We start from the raw sequence: 17,999 nt of genomic DNA, 5'->3' as shown, positions 1-17,999 counted from the left end.
TCCCTCTGCACCTCGGAATTCTGCAGCCGTTCTCTGTTTAAGTAATACTCTGTTTTTTTCATTCTCCCTGCCAAAGTGAACAACTTCACATTTTCTCACATTGTACTCCATCTGCTATATTTTTGCCCACTTACTCAACCAATCAATAACCATCTGCAACCTCCTTATGTCCTCTTCACAACATGCTTTCCTACCTATCTACATACAAACATACGAATTAGGAGCAGGAGGAGGCCACTCGGTCCCTCGAGCCTGCTCCAACATTGAATTAATTCATGGCTGATCTGATTTTAATCTCAACCCCACATTCCTGCCTCCCCCAATAACCTTTCTCCCCCTTAATCATGAATCTATCTAGCTTTGTCTTAAAAAATATTCAAAGACGCTGCTTCCACCGCCTTTTGAGGAAGAGAGTTCCAAAGACCCACGACCCTCAGAGAAAAAATTTCTCCTCAACTCTGTCTTAAATAAGCGACCTCTTATTTTTAAACAGTGACCCCTAATTCTAGATTCTCCCACAAGAAACATCCTCGCCACATCCACCCTCAAGACCCCTCAGGATTTTAAGGATCTCTTACTCTTCTAAACTCCAGTGGATACAAGCCTAACCTGTCCAAACTTTCCTCATAAGACAACCCGCCCATTCTTGGTATGAGTCTAGTAAACCTTCTTTGAATGGTTTCCAACGCATTTAAATCTTCCTTAAATAAGGAGACAAGTACTGTACACAATATGGTATGTGGTATCTTTGTGTCATCTGCAAATTTAGCTACCATGCCTTCACTCCCCACATCTAAGTCATTGATATAAATTGTAAAAATTTGAGGCCCCAGCACAGACGCCTGTGGGATTCCACTCATCACATCCTGCCAATCATAAAAAGATCCATTTACGCATGCTGTCTGTTTTTTGCCAGCCAGCCAATCTTTTTTCGGTGTTACCCCCTAAACCATGAGCTTTTATTTTCCGCAATAACCTTTGATGTGGCACCTTATCAAATGCCTTCTGGAAATCCAAGTACAGCAAGTCCATAGGCTCCCCTTTATCCACAGCGCATGTTACTCCTTCAAAGAACTCCAATAAATTGATTAAACATGGTTTCTCTTCCACAAAACCATGCTGGCTCTTCCCAGTTGCCTTGAGTTTCTCTAAGTGCCCAGCTATAACCTCATTAACGATCGATTCTAACACCTTCCCCATGACAGACATCGTGCTAGCTGGCCTAGAGTTTCCTGTTTTCTGCCTCCCTCCATCCTTGAATAGAGGGGTTATATTTGCTATTTTCCAGTCTGATGGAACCAGAATCTACCCCTGGATTTGCCACATCGACCCAAGGTTGATCCCCCACACCCCCTGTTTAGTTTAAAGCCCTCTCTACTTCCCTCGATATGCGATTCACAAGAACACTCGCCCCAGTACGGTCCAGAAGTACATCGTCCCAATGGTACAGGCCCCCCACTTTCCCCAGTACTCGTACCAGTGTCCCACAAACTGCTTCTCCCACACCAGTTTTTAAGCCACGCATTCATCTCTCGAATCTTATTTGCCCTCTGCCAATTTGCATGTGGCTCAGTTAATAATACAAAGGTTATTACCTTTGAGGTTCTGCTTCTTAATTTGGTACATAGCTTCTCATACTGACTGTGCAGGACCTTCTTTTTTGTCCTGCCTATGTCATTGGACAACAACAACTGGATCCTTCCCCCTCCCACTGCAAGTCCCTCTCCAGCTGAACCCTGGCACCAGGCAAGCAACAGCCTTTTGGACTCTTGCTCTTTGCTGCAGAGAACAGCTATACTATACTGTCCCCCTCACTATACAGTCCCCTACTACCACTACATTCCTGTTTGCTTCCCAGCTTCAACGGCTTCCTGTACCATGGTGCCATGGCCATCCTGCTCATCCACCTTGCAGACCTTGCTTTCGTCCACACAGGTTGTGAGCACCTCAAGCCTGTTTGACAATTGCAAAGTTTGAGGCTCTTCTACTACTGTCTGCACCTGCCTCACTCATGTCACATCCTTCTGTCCCTCAATGCTGACCAAAACTGGCGACCTTATTCTAAGAGGTGTGACCATCTTCTGGAACAAAGTGTCCAGGTATTTCTCCCCCTCCCTTATGATGCACAGTGTTTGCAGTTTGGCTTCCAGATCAATAATTCTGATCTGGAATTCCTCTGGTTGCTTACACTTTCTGCAGATGTGTTTGTCCTGGATCACCTTTGGCATTCAAGAGCTCCCACATTCCACAGCTGCAAGATAACACCTGTCCTGCCATTGTTACTTATGTTATTTAGTTAACTTAATTTAATTGCTCACTTAATTAACTTAGAATAATTCCTACGCATACCACATCTCTTTCTCCCATGCACTGAATTTCCACTACTCACTCAATCTCCGTCTCACTCCGGTGTAGTCGCCTGTCTCCTCGCGCGCCCCTACTCAAGCCTGTGCATGCGAGTAAGTGGATCTGTGAGAGTGAGTGAGTTTTTTATTTGTTCATGGGATGTGGGTGTCACTGGCTCGGCCAGCATTTATTGCTCATCGGCAATTGTCCTTGTTCAGGGGGCTTTAAAGAGTCAACCACGTTGCTGTGGGTCTGGAGTCACACGTAGGCAAGACCAGGTAAGGGTGACAGATTTCCTTCCCTAAAGGACATTAGTGAACCATATGGGTTTTTATGACAATCAGCAATGGTTTCACGGTCATCATTAGACTGTTAATACCAGATTTTTATTGGATTCAAATCCCACCATCTGCCATGATGGGATTCGAACCCAGATCCCCAGAGTATTACCCCTGGGTTTCTGGATTACCAGTTTAGTGACAGTGAGTCTAGGTGGGTGAGCCAGTGAGTCTAGGTGAGTGAGCCAGTGAGTCTAGGTGAGTGAGCCAGTGAGTCTGGGTTAGAGCGAACGAGCGACCGGGTCCAGAACGAGCAGACAACGGGGTCAGAGCAAGTCATTGAGTCTGGGTGCGAGTGTGTCTGTGAGTGAGTGACAGCATCTATGAAAGAGGGCAGGCGGTCAAGGGCGCGCGGGCGGGCGGTCGGTCGAGCGGGCGGGCAGTCGGTCGAGCGGGCGGGCGGTCGGTCGAGCGGGCGGGCGGTCGGTCGAGCGGGCGGGCGGTCGGTCGAGGGCGGGCGGTCGAGGGTGGGCCTCCGGGTGGGTTTGTTTGAGTGGGTGGGTTTGTTTGAGTGGGTGGGTTTGTTTGAGTGAGTGGGTTTGTTTGAGTGGGTGGGTTTGTTTGAGTGGGTGGGTTTGTTTGAGTGGGTGGGTTTGTTTGAGTGGGTGGGTTTGTTTGAGTGGGTGGGTTTGTTTGAGTGGGTGGGTTTGTTTGAGTGGGTGGGTTTGTTTGAGTGGGTGGGTTTGTTTGAGTGGGTGGGTTTGTTTGAGTGGGTGGGTTTGTTTGAGTGGGTGGGTTTGTTTGAGTGGGTGGGTTTGTTTGAGTGGGTGGGTTTGTTTGAGTGGGTGGGTGAGTGAATGGGTTTGTGTGAATGAGTGAATGCGTTTGTATGAGTGAGTGAGTGGGTTTGTGCAAGTCAGTGAGACTGTGCGAGTGAGAGTGAGTGAGTGGGTCTATGAGTGAGTGACTCTGAGCGAGTGAGTGAATCTGTGTGAGAGAGTGAGCAAGCGAATGAGTCTGTGTGAGCAAGTGAATGCATGCGTCTGTGTGAGTGAGAGGGTCTGGGTGAATGTGTGATGGAGATGGTAGCATAATGGTAATGTCACTGGGCTGTTAATCCAGACGCCCAAGCTAATGCTCTGCTCTGGTGACACGGATTCAAATCCCACCATGGCAGCTGATGGAAGTTAAATTATATGAATAAATCTGCAATATAAAGCTAGTCACAGTAATGCTCTTGAAGGAAGGAAATCTGCCAGCCTTTTTTAGTCTGGCCTACCATGGCAATGTGGTTGACTCGTAACTGCCCTCTGAAATAGCCTAGCAAGCCATTCGTTTCAAGCCCAGCAACAAATGCTGGCCTTGTCAGCGATGCACACATCCCATGAAAGAATAAAGAAAGCAACGCATGAGTGGGTGAGAGAGAGAGAGCTGGACGCACAAGCACACTCACACCCCCACACTCACACCCTTGCCTTCCTCCTGCTCCCATCCCAAAACTCTATCCACAAGGCGGGCCAGGAGGGGAGGAAAACACAGGCAGAAAAGCAACCTGCTTTTGTCCGAATTCTGCTGAGGTTAGCAGTGTTAGTTAAACCCAACTCCATCCCCACCCCTTCCCCAGTGACCAGGGTTTGGGGGACTGGTCTGGCTCTCTCTAACTCTGCTTCTTAAGTGAAAAGGCAAACAAGACTTTATTGGTTAACTCTGCTATTTGACACTTTTTAATGGTCACTTTTATTAATTACTCTTTTTTAAAAATTATCAATTTATTTCTTTGACATTGATTTTTTTTTAAGAAAAAAAACATGTTTAAACTCGTGTCAAACCTTATCTTGCCAAAATTTGCTCATCGGCCCCTTGAGAGAAAAAAAATTGAAATGAGGCACCCTACGTGAAAAGATTGGACAAGCCTGATCTACAAGACGCACTGCAGAAACTCACCAAGGCTTCTTCAACAGCACCTTCCAAACCCACGACATCTACCATCAAGGACAAGGGCAGCTGATGCATGGGAACACCACTACCTGTAAGTTCCCCTCCAAACCATACACCATCCTGATTTGGAAATACATCGCCATTTCTTCACTGTTGCTGAATCAAAATCCTAGAACTCCCTTCCTAACCGCACTATGGGTGTACCAACGCCACATGGACTGCAGCAGTTCAAAAAGACAGCTCACCACCACCTTCTCAAGGGCAACTAGGGATTGGAAATAATTGTTGGCCTAGACAATGCACCCACATCCCTTGAAAGAATAAATTTTAAAAAGGGTCATTGTAGTCAGTTTCACTTGATAACAGAACATCAAACTCTCACTGCCTCAAAAATAGAAGAATAATAAAAACACAACACTTCACTTATTAAGTCAGCCTCTGTCTACAAGTTTCTGTTAGAGACACTCTGTCCTATTGCACTCTCAAAGTCTTCACACTTTCACCTCTACATAGGTTACATAGTGGAACAGGATGAACTGAAAAGCAGTGATTCCTTTTAGATCATAAGCATGCTTGCCTCCAATGCCCCCAGAAGGACAAAAGATGATCCACAAACTTGCACAGTTGAACATAGGTATCTTAAAATGTACATTTTCAAACTCCCTCCCTGCCCCAAACTTCATTATTTCACATGTGCCAGAGCGTCAACTAATGGATGCTACATACAAATTCTCTTGTCGCTTACTGTCACAGGGTCTTCCATCTCTGGCTGGATAAATAGATGAGGCCTTGGTTTAATGCCTCAAATAATGCAGTTCTTCTACACTTACGTGGCTGTCTAGGTTATCTGTTCATGTCCTTCTGACGCAAACGAACAGTTCAGTGTACTGGAGCATCAGCACTCTAAGACACCATATATCGCATGAGGAGACACTTGACTAAAACTTTCACAAAATGCTTTTCTAATGGCTAAATATCTAAGTATGACCATTGCAAATGTAACCATACTATTCAAGAAAGGAGGGAGAGAGAAAACAGGCAACTACAAACCTGTTAGCCAGACATCAACAGGGAAAATACTAGAATCTATTATATAGGATATGATAACTGGACACTTTGAAAATAATGATCTGATTGGGCAGAATAAACATTGATTGATGAAAGGGAAATCATGTTTGACAAACCTATTGGAGTTTTTTTGAGGATGTTACTAGCAGAATAGATAAGGGGGAACCAGTGGACGTGGTCTATTTCAATTTTCAGAAAGCTTTCGATAAGGTTCCACACAGGAGGTTAGTAAACAAAATTAGAGCACATGGGTAATATACTGGCATGGATTAAGGATTGGTTAATGGACAGAAAACAAAGAGTAGGAATAAATATGTCATTCTCAGGTTGGCAGGCTGCGACTAGTGGGGTAACACAAGGAACAGTGCTTGGGCCCCAGTTGTTCACAATCTATTGAAATGATTTGGATGTGGGGACCAAATGTAATATTTTCAAATTTGCGGATGACACAAAACTATGTGGGAACGTCTGTTGTGAGGTTGCAAAGAAGCTTCAAGGGGATTTGGACAGGCTTAGTGAGTGGGCAAGAACACAGCAGATGGGATATAATGTGGATAAGTGTTAGGTTAGCCACTTGAGGAGGAGCAGCGGAGGTGCACAGTATTTCTTAAATGATGAGAGATTGGAAAATGTTGATGTCCAAAGGAACTTGGGTGTCATACATAGAAACACACATAGAAAATAGGTGTATGCCATTCGGCCCTTTGAGCCTGCTCCATCATTCATTATGATCATGGCTGATCATCCAACTCAATAGCCTGCTCCCACTTTCTCCTAATATCCTTTGATCCCTTTCGTCCCAAGAGCTATATCTAACTCCTTCTTGAAAACATACAATGCTTTGGCCTCAACTACTTTCTGTGGTAGCGAATTCCACAGGCTCACCACTCTCTGGGTGAAGAAATTTCTCCTCATCAGTCCTAAATGGTCTACCCTGTATCCTCAGGCTGTGACCCCCTGGTTCTGGGCTCCCACACCATCAGGAACATCCTTCCTGTCTAGTCCTGTTAGAATTTTATAGGTTTCTATGAAATCCTCCCTCATTCTTCTGAATTCCAGTGAATATAATCCTAACCGACTCAATCTCTCCTCATATGTCAGTCCCGCTATCCCAGGAATCAGTCCAGTAAACCTTCGCTGCACCCAAAGACTATAAGACCGTAAGACATAGGAGCAGAAATTAGGCCATTCGGCCCATCGAGTCTGCTCCGCCATTCAATCATGGCTGATAAGTTTCTCAAACCCATTCTCCTGCCTTCTCCCTGTAACCTTTGATCCCCTTACCAATCAAGAACCTATCTATCTCGGTCTTAAATACACTCAATGACCTGGCCTCCACAGCCTTCTGTGGCAATGAATTCCATAGATTCATCACTCTCTGGCTAAAGAAGTTTCTCCTCATCTCTGTTCTAAAAGGTCTTCCTTTTACTCTGAGGCTGTGCCCTCAGGTCCTAGACTCTCCTACTAATGGAAACATCTTCCCCATGTCCACTCTATCCAGGCCTTTCAGTATTCTGTAAGTTTCAATCAGATCCCCCCCTCATCCTTCTAAACTCCATCGAGTATAGACCCAGAGTCCTCAAACATTCTTCATATGTTAAGCCTTTCATTCCTGGGATCATTCTCGTGAACCTCCTCTGGACCTTCTCCAGGGCCAGCACATCCTTCCTGAGATACAGGGCCCAAAATTGCACACAATATTCCAGGTGTGGTCTCACCAAGGCCCTGTATAACTGCAGCAAGACATCCCTGCTCCTGTACTCGAATCCTCTCACTATGAAGGCCAACATACCATTTGCCTTCTTTACCGCCTGCTGCACCTGCATGCTTACCTTCAACAGCTGGTGTACGAGGACACCCAGATCTCGTTGCACATTCCCCTCTCTCAATTTATAGGCATTCAGATAATGATCTGCCTTCCTGTTTTTGCTACCAAAGTGGATGACCTCACATTTATCCACATTATACTGCATTTGACATGCATTTGCCCATTCACTCAGCTTGTCTAAATCACAGAAGCATCTCTGCATTCTCCTCACAGCTCACCCTCCCACCAGCTTTGTGTCATCTGCAAATTTGGAGATATTACATTTAGTTCCTTCATCTAAATCTTTAATATATATTGTGAACAGCTGGGGTCCCAGCACTGATCCCTGCGGTACCCCACTAGTCACTGCCTGCCACTCAGAAAAAGACCTGTTTATTCCTATTCTTTGTTTCCTGTCTGCCAACCAGTTTTCCATCCATCTCAATACACTACCCCCAATCCCATGCGCTTTAATTTTACATGTTAACCTCTTATGTGGGACTTTGTCGAAAGCCTTCTGAAAGTCCAAATAAACCACATCCACTGGCTACCCCCCCCATCAATTCTACTAGTTACATGCTCGAAAAATTCCAGTAGACTTGTCAAGCATGATTTCCCTTTTGTAAATCCATGCTGACTCTGTCCGATTCTGCCACTGTTTTCCAAGTGCTCAGCTATTAAATCTTTTATAATGGACTCTAGAATTTTCCCCACTACCGACGTCAGGCTGACTAGTCTATAATTCCCTCTCTACCTCCCTTTTTAAATAATGGGGATAAGTTAGCTACCCTCCAATCTATAGGAACTGTTCCAGAGTCTATAGAATCTTGGAAGATGACCACCAATGCATCCACTATTTCTAGGGCCACTTCCTCAAGTACTCTGGGATGTAGATTATCAGGCCCTGGGGATTTATCGGCCTTCAATCCCGTTAATTTCCCCAACACCATTTCCCTACTAATATTGATTTCTTTCAGTTCCTCCCTCTCACTAAACCCTGTGTTCCCCAACATTTCTGGTATGTTGTTTGTGCTCTCCTTTGTGAAGACAGAACCAAAGTATGTATTTAGTTGGTCAGCCATTTCTTTGTTCCCCATTATAAATTCCCCTGTTTCTGACTGTAAGGGACCTACATTTGTCTTCATCAATCCTTTTCTCTTCACATACCTATAGAAACTTTTACAGTCAGTTTTTATATTCCCTGCAAGCTTACTCGCATACTCTATTTTCCCCTTCTTAATCAATCCCTTGGTCCTCCTTTGCTGAATTCTAAACTGCTCCCAATCCTCAGGTCTGTTGTTTTTTCTGGCCAATTTGTATGCCTCTTCCTTGGATCTAATACTATCTCTAATTTCCCTTGTAAGCCATGGTTTGGCCACCTTTCCTGGTTTACTTTTGCGCCAGACAGGAATAAACAATTGTTGCAGTTCACCTATGCACTCTTTGAATGTTTGTCATAACCTATCCACCGTCATCCCTTTAAGTAACGTTTCCCAATCCATCATTGCCAACTCATGCCTCATACTATCGTATTTTCCTTTCTTAAGATTCAGGGCCCTAGTCTCAGAATCAACTGTGTCACTCTCCATCTTGATGAAGAATTCTATCATATTATGGTCACTCATCCCCAAGGGGCCTTGCACAAATAGATTGTCAATTATTCCTTTCTCATTACACAATACCCAGTCTAGGATGGCCTGTTCTCTAGTTGGTTCCTCAACGTATTGGTCCAGAAAACCATCCCATATACACTCCAGGAATTCCTCCTCTACCGTATTGTTACTAATTTGATTTGCCCGATCTATGTGCAGCTTAAAGTCATCCATAATTACAGATGTTTCTTTATTGAATGCATCTCTAATTTCCTGTTTAATGCCATTCCTTGTTCATGTATCCTTGTTCATAAGTCACTGAAAGCTAACATGCAGGTACAAGAAACAATTAGGTAGGCAAATGGTATGTTGGCCTTTATCACAAGAGGATTTGTGTACAGGGGTAAAGATTTCTTGCTTCAATTATATAGAACCTTGGTTAGACCGCACCTGAAATATTGTGTCCAGTTTTGGTCTCTTTACCTAAGGAAGGATATACATGCCATAGAGGGAGTGCAATGGAGGTTCACCAGACTAATTCCTGGAACGGTGGGATTGTCTTATGAGGACAGATTGAGAAGACTGGGCCTGTATTCTCTAGAGTTTAGAAGAATGAGGTGATCTCATTGTAACTTACAAAATTCCTAAGAGGCTAGACAGGGTAGAAGCAGAAAGGATGTTTCCCATGGCTGGCGGGTATAGAACCAGGGGACACAGTCTCAGAATAAGGGGGAAGCAATTTAGAACTGAGATGAGGAGGAGTGTCTTCACTTAGAGGGTAGTGAATCTTTGGAATTCTCTACTCCAGAGAACTGTGGAAGTTCAGTCATTGAGTATGTTCAAGACACAAATCGACAGATTTCTAGATACCAATGACATCAAGAGTTATGCAGACAGCGTGGGGAAATGACATTGAGGTAGACAATCAGCCATGATCTAGTTGAATGGTGGAACAGGCTCAAGAGGCTGAATGGTCTATTCCTGCTTCTATGCTCATAAACCCTTCACAATGATAGATTAAAATAAGCTAATGTTGGTTTAGATGAAATAGCAGAAAAATGGTTTGTGACTCACAGCAGCATCATTTCTCAGAGGACATGTCAGTTTTGCTTTCATTTGGCTGCGAAGAACCATACTTGGAGACTGCTGCACAGAGGTATCAATGAACTTTTTGGGAGTACTTGTCTTTTTCTGTAACCTACTGTTTGAAGAGAAAAAGAATTAATATCTATAAAATTAGCAAAGAGCAATTTGTAGCTGTCATATCTCGCTAACTGCGGATCAAGTGCTATCTGGTTAAAATATTTGTTAAGCTTTGCTGAAACAGCTATTTCTCACTGGGACACATGATGGCTGCCTGTGCACCTTTAGTCCTTAATACGCCATTTACAAAATCACCCTCTAAACAATGCTGAGTCAGAACAGTAGGGCAAAACATTTGTATATCAACAACTCACCACTGAGTTCAGCAATCTTAATGGAAGATGACACATGGCAGAGGCTCAACAGCAGTTTTGTCAGCTGTCAAGTGTGTTGTTGCTGCACTAGCGGAGTATTTTTTTTTACATTAATAGTGTGCCAATGATAGAAGGCACATGGTTTTCCCATCGACAATGCTAAATTACCAATGTATACAGCGCCCTGGAATTGACTGTCCCAGTGCCCCAAGTGCTGTCGTCTGAGGCAGCACAAAATGTTAGTTTCATTCCTAATGGTTCTCCAGTTGGCACCTCTCATCACATTGTTGGCAGATTAGTGCTAGGAGATCTCAAAGTACCACAGTCCTGGTGTGGCAACAGTAACACAAAAGCAGTTTAAGTTATCCTTGCACAATTTACACTGTTAGTTTGGAATTAATCAAAAAACATCAATTTCCTTCGGCATTTTAAACTGGAAATAGTATTGCACTGAATCTCACATGAAACTCAAACGCCACAGACATGGGCAAATACCCAAAATTCTGCAACTGAGCAGTGAGCATTAATAGTTAAGGTGCAGCTTGAGGGAGGTTCTTTGAAACCTTGCATGTTTCCAGTTAAAAGCACTTATCTGAACAAAATTTCTCTCAGACCACGAGAGATCCAAGTCTGAAAGGTAGCTCCAGCTCACTGATTTGAACATTCTGCACAGCTTTAAACAATAGCGCTGAGAGTGAGATTTGAACCTGTGCTGTAAAATTCTATTGGATTTCAAGACCAATACCTTAACCCCTCATCCAGTGCAGCTGCAAAATTCTGACAGTGGGGAGATTCAAAATCATGGTACAGGCTCCAGTCTCTGTGGTGCAAGTGCCTTAGAATGCTTAGCCCGTCTACATGCGACTGAGGTGATATTAATTTACTGTCTCAAAAAAGTATTATCCTGGGAATGATGACTCACATCAGTGGGCTTAAAGGGGGAGATAAACATATAAGTAATTGGGAAGATAACATTCTAACCTGTGTGTTCCTGGACGTACAATACTCTGTGGGACCTCTTCAGCAATCATACCCTTAATTAGGGTGCGCATCGTCATATCTTCAGGTAAGGAGTCCATCTTTTTGATTAGAAAAATCTGCAGAAACAAAAGCAGTCAACACAAGTATTTTCTCTACCCCGTCATCTACAGCTAACCCAGAAAGTCTGGAAATTCTTCAAATTTTCTTGGAATTTAGAAGCATATTAGATTTTCACTAAAAGCTGTGCATCAACATTGCTTCTGTCAGTCTGCTTGTTTAAGTTGCTGATCTGGAAAAGTCTATTTTCTATCCTGCTATGTATTCACTGATTGGTAAATTGTCTGGACTATAAAAAGTAATAAAACGCAAAAACAATTCAATCCAGGCATGCACTGTTCTTTTAATGCTAAACTTCCCTTATTTTTCAGATTATCCTCCAAAATAAACCTGAATTACCTTGATTCTCCACTCAAAAATATTTGTTTGTCTGATAACTTTATGCTGTGCAAATACATTAATTGACATATAAATAACAGCAAAGATACAGAAACCCAAGATATTTGGCTGGGGGGGGGGGGGGGGGGGAGAGAGGAGAACACTGAAGGTTCCTCCACTGCTCATCACTATCCAGTGACTACTGCTAAAAGTGCTATTGCATGGAAATTGGGTTAGGACAGATCAGCTGTGATACCCTTCGGGTTGAATATCCACCATCATTCTTTTTTTCTTGATCAAATATGCAGGATAGACAGCTGGATGAAATATAGAAAACATAGTAGTACTCATGAATGTCCATCTCATAATAAGTTACATGATTGGAGGGGCAAAAGGTTTTTGTTGTGGGGTCAGTATTCTAACAAAATAAACCTGCAAATGTACTGAGAAAAGGAACATAGATATCTCTACCTTAATAAAATCTGAAATATCATATTCAAATGCTACAGCTTTAATTGAATATTTATTGAGAGAAGAATTAATTTATATTGAAATTACTTCTCCTGTGTGATATAGCCTTCAAACAGGAATTTTTTACAACAATAATAATAGATCTGGCATTTAATACAGCAATACTTGCCAAAGAACACTGCTATTTTCAGATAATTTTCTACATGGTTAAGAATGGCAAGTGCCATTGTGGCTTTATTGAAAGGATTTCCAATTATCGCATGCCTTATCCGAGAAATGTTTGAAATTTCTATACGATTATTTTTGAGGTATAGCTAATGATGATGATAAATGTAGAAATCAATTTATGAAAGCCAGATCCCACATCAATGAGATGAAAGACCAGTTTATTTTGTTTTGGCAGTGTTCAGTGCCCAGATCACAGGATTAGTCAAAAGCTCATTTCTTTGGTCCCAGCCCCAAATATGCAGTCAATTCCCTGGGTCACTGCCCTGAGAATGCATTTGGTGCTTGGGTCATAGAAACAGTGCTAGGAGTACAGTCAATGCCCAGGTTAAAGTCAGTTCATTGGGTTGTGGGCCCATTACACATTGTGCCCTGGTTACAGAATCAATATCCTGGGTCCCTTCCCCAATTATACATTGGTTCTCACAGCTACCTGGTCAACCCCCTGGGTTGCTTCAACAATTACAGGTTTGACACCCGTTAAAAGGTCAGTTCTCTGGGTCAGTGCCAGGGTTAGATTCCTAAATCAGTTCCCAGGTTACTGGGTCAGTTTTCTGGGTTGATGTCTGGTTACCAGATCAGTTCCCTGAGTTACCAGATCAGTTCCCTTGGGTAGTGCCCTGGTTACCTGCTCTGTTCCCTGAGTTGGTTGACCAGGTCAATTCCTTGGTATAGTTGCCTGGTTACCAGGTGAGTTCCCTGGGTCAGTTCCCTGGATTAGTGTCCTGGTTACCTGCTCGGTTCCCTGGGTTGGTTGCTGGTTAAGTTTCCTGGGACAGTTCCCCAGTTACATGTCCTGGTACTGGGTCAGTTCCCTGGTTACCCGCTCAGTTCCCTGGTTACAGGGTCAGTGCCCTTGTTACCAGATCAGTGTTCTGGTTACCAGGTCAGTTCCCTAGGTAAGAGCACTGGCTTTCAGGTCAGTGTCCTGGTTAACGGGTCATTTCCCAAGGAGGCGCACTGGTTACTGGGTCAGTTCCTTAGGTAGGAGCACTGGTTACTGGGTCAGTTCACGAGGTAGGTGCATTGGGTACCGGGTCAGTTCCCTAGGTAGGTTCCGCCAACTCCAGCATGATGCCACCACCAAACACATCTTCCCTTCACCACCCCCCCCCGGCAGTTTTCCGCAGGGATCGTTCCCTCCGGGACACCCTGGTCCACTCCTCCATCACCCCCTACACCTCAACTCCCTCCCACGGCACCTTCCCATGCAACTGCAGAAGGTGCAACACCTGCCCCTTTACTTCCCCCCTCCTCACCGTCCAAGGGCCCAACCACTCCTTTCAAGTGAAGCAGTGCTTCACTCGCACTTCCCTCAATTTAGTCTACTGCATTCGCTGCTCCCAATGTGGTCTCCTCTACATTGGAGAGACCAAATGCAGACTGGGTGATTGCTTTGCGGAACACCTTCGGTCTGTCCACAAGCATGACCCAGACCTCTCTGTCGCTTGCCATTTCAACATGCCACCCTGCTCTCACGCCCACATGTCCATCCTTGGCCTGCTGCAATGTTCCAGTGAAGCTCAACGCAAACTGGAAGAACAGCACCTCATCTTCCGATTAGGCACTTTACAGCCTTCCAGACTTAACATTGAGTTCAACAACTTCAGATCGTGAACTCTCTCCTCCATCCCCACACCCTTTCCGATCCCCCCTTTTTCAAATAATTTATATATTTTTTTAATATATTTTTTTCCCACCTATTTCTGTTATTATTTTTAAATTTATTCCCATCCATTGTTTTACCTCCACCTTTTAGCCCATTTCAATCCCATCCCCCCACCCCACCACCACTAGGGCCATCTATTACTTGCTCATCCTGCTTTCTACCCTTAATGTCACCATTAACACATCCTTCAGCTAATATCATCACCGTCAACACCCCTTTGTTTATGACATCTTTGGCAATCTCTTCTTTGCCTCCACCTGTCACTGGCCCTCTATCCAGCTCTACCTGTCCCACCCCCCCCCAAACAGCTTTTATTTCACATTTTATTTTTCTTTAGTTCTGATGAAGAGTCACACGGACTCGAAACGTTAACTGTATTCCTCTCCGCAGATGCTGTCAGACCTGCTGAGTTTTTCCAGCTATTTTTGTTTTTGTCCCTAGGTAGGTACACTGGTTACTGAGTCAGTTCCCTAGGTAAGAACACTGGTTATCGGGTCAGTTCCCTAGGTAGGAGCACTGGTTATCGGGTCAGTTCCCTAGGTAGGAGCACTGGTTATCGGGTCAGTTCCCTAGGTAGGAGCACTGGTTATCGGGTCAGCGTCCTGGTTACCGAGTCAATTCCCTAGGTAGGAGCACTGGTTATCAGGTCAGTGCACTGGTTACCGAGTCAGTTCCCTAGGTAGGAGCACTGGTTATCGGGTCAGTGACCTGGTTACCGAGTCAGTTCCCTAGGTAGGAGCACTGGTTATCGGGTCAGTGACCTGGTTACCGAGTCAGTTCCCTAGGTAGGAGCACTGGTTATCGGGTCAGTGTCCTGGTTACCGAGTCAGTTCCCTAGGTAGGAGCACTGGTTATCGGGTCAGTGTCCTGGTTACCGAGTCAGTTCCCTAGGTAGGAGCACTGGTTATCGGGTCAGTGTCCTGGTTACCGAGTCAGTTCCCTAGGTAGGAGCACTGGTTATCGGGTCAGTGTCCTGGTTACCGAGTCAGTTCCCTAAGTAGGAGCACTGGTTATCGGGTCAGTGCACTGGTTACCGAGTCAGTTCCCTAGGTAGGAGCACTGGTTATCGGGTCAGTGCACTGGTTACCGAGTCAGTTCCCTAGGTAGGAGCACTGCTTATCGGGTCAGTGTCCATTACGCGGCGGGTGGGGTCCAGACTCACTACCGTCACTTTGAGTCCGATATATGATAGGATTTTGAGTAAGTTCCAATCGGACCCTTTCCTTCCTTTGACGGTTAATTCACCTGCTCCTCGGTATCGGGTATTTTGTGAGGCCTCAACTCCAGTCCACCCTATAAGCCGAGTCGGTCAATGCTTAATCTGTTCGAGCCTGCGACATTTGCCCGTACCGTCCCGCCTCACAATTCAACTGGTTCTCGCGAGAACGTGGAACCGGAAGCGCGGGGTCGTAACCTCGTCAATCCCGCAATAGGTTCTGGGAGATGTAGTTTGTTCCCTACAGCTCTTGTTTGTTGAGAAGCAGGTGGTGAATTTTTATCATTTTCCTATACTAGCGACCCAATTTTAATTATTTTTCTTCATTAAAGATTTTGTTTAAATGTTCAGATCAATTTTCTCTTCTGTAGGCCTACCAGCTATCAAAATAAACAATCTCTTTTCAGCGCTTAGCTGTGGCTGGCTAGCTGTTTTACATGCTTAGAGGAGGAGATTGGCAGGAGTGACACAAATTGGTAACCCAGTTTAAATATGCAGAGCTGTATCAGGTTTTTGGAAAGTACTAAGTCTATTTATACATAATTTTTATAAACGAGCGATTGACACATTAGTTGGAACTCGTGTCAGAAACTTTGGTTGAAGCCACATTTTGAATATTACACTAAAGGCACTGGTTATTTGGTTGCCCCATCACAATTGCTTTATCTCCACTTGGACTATTTAACTGAGCACTGCTCTCCTGCTTATACTCTTCCATATTCAGAAAACTGCCTAAATCAATTTGAAGGATTTATAGCAACAAAAACAGAAAATGCTGGAAAAGCTCAGCAGGTCTGGCAGCATCTGTGGAGAGAGAAACAGAGTTAATGTTTCAAGTCCATAGGATTCTTCTTCAGAGCTAAAGAAAAATAGAAATATGATGGAATTTATACCGTTCAAGGGGGTGGAGCAGGTGAAGCAAGATAGGAAGTCACTGATAGGTGGGGGCTAAGGAGAGGTTGACAAAGATGTCATGGACACAAGACAAAGGTAGTGTTAATGGCAGTAGTGAAGGCTAAAGAAGGTTTATAGATTCTGCTTGTAAGAAAAAACACATTCTAATTACTCTATGTGGTAGTTTTTTTCATAATACTTCATAATTGAAAATAATAATTATATCAGGTCACTCCTTCGGCTTCTACACTTCAGTTTAAAGATATACCTTAACTCCTCAAAACTACACAATAGGAGGTTTGTTGACCCTTGTTGGACATATTCCAGGAAGAGTAATCACAGAAGCTTAAATTGTCCCACTCAGTCAAAACATCCTTTTTCACACTTTAACTAATAAATGAGTGTTCAAAGCAAATGAAAATGTATTAAAGCCATTATGACCTTTTCTCCCATCTTGCTTGCAGCAGTGTTGAGGAGATTAATCCTTAACTCCCTGATACTGACAAGGGTTGGTAACCCCGTATAGTTGCATTTTGATAATGATTATTGATGATTGAGATTGTGAAGAAAGAACAACATGGTTTAATCTGGGTTTAACCAAAATCATTAAACCCATAGCAGTTGCAACTCAATAAGCTTGCTTTACCTTCCTCTAATCTAGACACTCTCACCTGGCAGAAGTGCTGCTTCATCATTCAGGCCATTGATCGAGAACTTGGCATGACCCAATGAAAGTTATTTTCCAGGCAGCACAATGGCATAGTGCAGTCCAGCTGCAACACGTCACATCAAGGAGTGCAGTTCTGTGCCAACTGTTTTTTTTATTTTTCTTTCCATTTTTGTACTGGAAAAGCTAAGGTTTAGGAATATCATCATCTCGGTTTAAGATCAACATCTTCATCCTCATATCACATTCACTTCAAGTTTTCAGCTATATTCTTGACTGACTATATATGGAATGTAAATGATAAGAGATAATACAAGAACACACAAATTAGGAGCAGGAATAGGGCATCCGGCCCCTTGAGCCTGCTCCGCCATTCGATAATATCATAGCTGATCTGATTGTGGCCTCAGCTCCACTTTCCTATCTGACCTCCATGTTGATTAAAAAACAATCTAATTCAGCATTGAATATTTTCAATGACTCAGCCTCCACTCCAACTGGGCAAGAGAATTGTACAGAATAACAGCCCTCTGAGAGAAAAAAATTCTCCTCATCTCAGTCTTAAATGGGAGACCCCTAATTTTTGAACTGTGTCCCCTAGTTCTAGATTTCCCCACAAGGGGAAACATCCTCTCAGCATCCACCCTGTCAAGTCCCCTCTGGATCACATCTCATTCTTCTAAACTCTAATGGGTATAGGCCCAACTTGCTCAACCTTTCCTCATAAGCTCACCCCTCCATCCCAGGATTCAGTTGATTGAAACTTCTCTGAACAGTTTCTAATGCAATTATATTCTTTCTTATGTAATGAGGCCAAAACTGTACACAGTACTTCAGATGGGGTCTCAATAAGGCACTGTACAGCTGTAGCATCACCTCCCTACTTTTATACTCAATTCCTTTTGGAATAAAAGCCAATATTCCATTTGCCTTCCTAATCACTTGCTATGCCTGC

General features: G+C 43.8%; 1 protein-coding gene across 1 annotated transcript in view; it reads right to left on the bottom strand.

Annotated features, from left to right (window-relative positions):
- Nucleotides 1-15,648, bottom strand: part of cenpt (centromere protein T) — a 95,674-nt gene extending 80,026 nt beyond the window's left edge. The window contains exons 1-3 of the mRNA XM_078544777.1: nucleotides 15,513-15,648; nucleotides 11,468-11,583; nucleotides 10,104-10,230 (exon numbers count right to left, since the gene is read on the bottom strand). Coding sequence (XP_078400903.1) covers nucleotides 10,104-10,230; nucleotides 11,468-11,565 — 225 coding nt within the window. The 5' untranslated portion in view covers nucleotides 11,566-11,583; nucleotides 15,513-15,648. The remainder of the gene's footprint in view (nucleotides 1-10,103; nucleotides 10,231-11,467; nucleotides 11,584-15,512) is intronic.
- Between the last annotated feature and the right edge of the window lie 2,351 nt (nucleotides 15,649-17,999).

This window comes from Cetorhinus maximus, chromosome 6 (genome assembly GCF_964194155.1).
Source record: "Cetorhinus maximus chromosome 6, sCetMax3.hap1.1, whole genome shotgun sequence".
Taxonomy (NCBI): domain Eukaryota; kingdom Metazoa; phylum Chordata; class Chondrichthyes; order Lamniformes; family Cetorhinidae; genus Cetorhinus; species Cetorhinus maximus.
The sequence above is the reverse complement of the archived record's forward strand: the minus strand, read 5'-3'. Positions and strand labels throughout refer to the sequence as shown.